We start from the raw sequence: 1,417 nt of genomic DNA, 5'->3' as shown, positions 1-1,417 counted from the left end.
ATATTCAGCGCATTTTTTAGATGGACAAATATGACTGCTGCACTCGCGTCTCACAGAAGAGATGTAGCCATGCAAAGTTAAAACAGTTTAAGCTTTTAGAAAACACGTCACGAATTTGTGGAGGTTTATTGCTTTTCACTGCGTCTCTTATGTTTTTAAATGCAGTCTGTGTGATTGGCGCTTCGGCTTTTTGGATTAAGCAATGCATAAATACATGATGCTGTTTTGTAATTGTTTATGCAATTTACGAAATTATAGAGCGACTTAAGACTGCTTTTGTGCTCCAGGGTCACAAATGTGTATTTCGGATGTTTTCTTTCCACTAGTCTGATATGGAAGCAAAGTAGAGCTCAAAACTGACCGGTGCATGAATAAACAATGGTTTTGATTGTAGTAGTTTGTAATTATTTTAAACTGTTGAGGTGGTGTGTGTTGCAGGGAATCTCTGTCTGTCTGATGTCGTCTAGAAGAGCGCAGTGATGTCAGGAAATAAAGCGGTGGAGCTGCAGATACAGATGCGACAGAACGCAGAAGATCTGCAGAACTTCATGAAGGAGCTGAACAACTGGGAGGAAGAAATCAAGAAGAAAGACCAGCAGCTTTGTGCCAGAAACGTCAGCGAACCGCCGGTAAAACTCTGAGCAAACTCAATACAGCACTTCAGATTCAGGTGTTTGTTTGCTAGAAATGTATTTTATTCCAGAGAACGATATGAAACATTATATCGTTGATACATTTTTTAGCTATATCGCCCAGCCCTAGTGCTTCATCATCATCACGATTGAGCCGATCTGAACGCTGACGCTGTTTCCCGATGTTTCAGGGGAACGCGTACTTTAAAGAAGGCGAGTACGAGGCGGCGGTGGAGTGTTACTCGAGAGGAATGCAGGCGGATGGGACGAATGCACTGCTGCCTGCTAACAGAGCCATGGCTTACCTCAGACTCCACAGGTGACACATCCCTCAGAAGTGTGCTCACTGTCTAGTGCGTGCTTGTGTTAGAGTGTGGTGTGTGTTTGTGCAGGTTCAGCGAGGCGGAGCAGGACTGTAGCACAGCTCTCGCTCTCGACGCCTCGTACGCCAAAGCCTTCGCCAGACGAGCCACGGCCAGAGCCGCTCGAGGCAGGATCAGAGAGGCCAAAGAAGGTCTGTCATCCATCGCTTCGGTCGCTTTCGCAGCCTCATCCTCGTTTCTGAGGAGCTCACATGCGTTTGTGTTTGTCTGCAGATTTCGAGCAGGTTCTGAAGCTTGAGCCGGGAAACAAACAGGCCTTGAGTGAGATCGAGAAACTCTCAGCGGTACGTGTGTCCGCAGCACACGGTCATGGGTTCGTCTGGTCTAGGGATGATTTGGGGACAAAAATCTTGTTGCAGTTTTTCCTGATAAAAATTGTTGTGATTGTGGATTTAAAAAAAA

General features: G+C 45.9%; 1 protein-coding gene across 1 annotated transcript in view; it reads left to right on the top strand.

The window, feature by feature from the left end:
- Positions 1–1,417, top strand: part of LOC107710067 (RNA polymerase II-associated protein 3-like) — a 12,763-nt gene that overhangs the window by 3,516 nt on the left and 7,830 nt on the right. The window contains exons 6-8 of the mRNA XM_016514765.1: positions 824–951; positions 1,025–1,146; positions 1,229–1,299. Of these exons, the coding sequence (XP_016370251.1) occupies positions 824–951; positions 1,025–1,146; positions 1,229–1,299 (321 nt within the window). The remainder of the gene's footprint in view (positions 1–823; positions 952–1,024; positions 1,147–1,228; positions 1,300–1,417) is intronic.

The sequence above is a fragment of the Sinocyclocheilus rhinocerous genome, unplaced genomic scaffold (genome assembly GCF_001515625.1).
Source record: "Sinocyclocheilus rhinocerous isolate Xijiao unplaced genomic scaffold, SAMN03320098_v1.1 scaffold1589, whole genome shotgun sequence".
Taxonomy (NCBI): Eukaryota; Metazoa; Chordata; class Actinopteri; order Cypriniformes; family Cyprinidae; genus Sinocyclocheilus; species Sinocyclocheilus rhinocerous.
The sequence above is the reverse complement of the archived record's forward strand: the minus strand, read 5'-3'. Positions and strand labels throughout refer to the sequence as shown.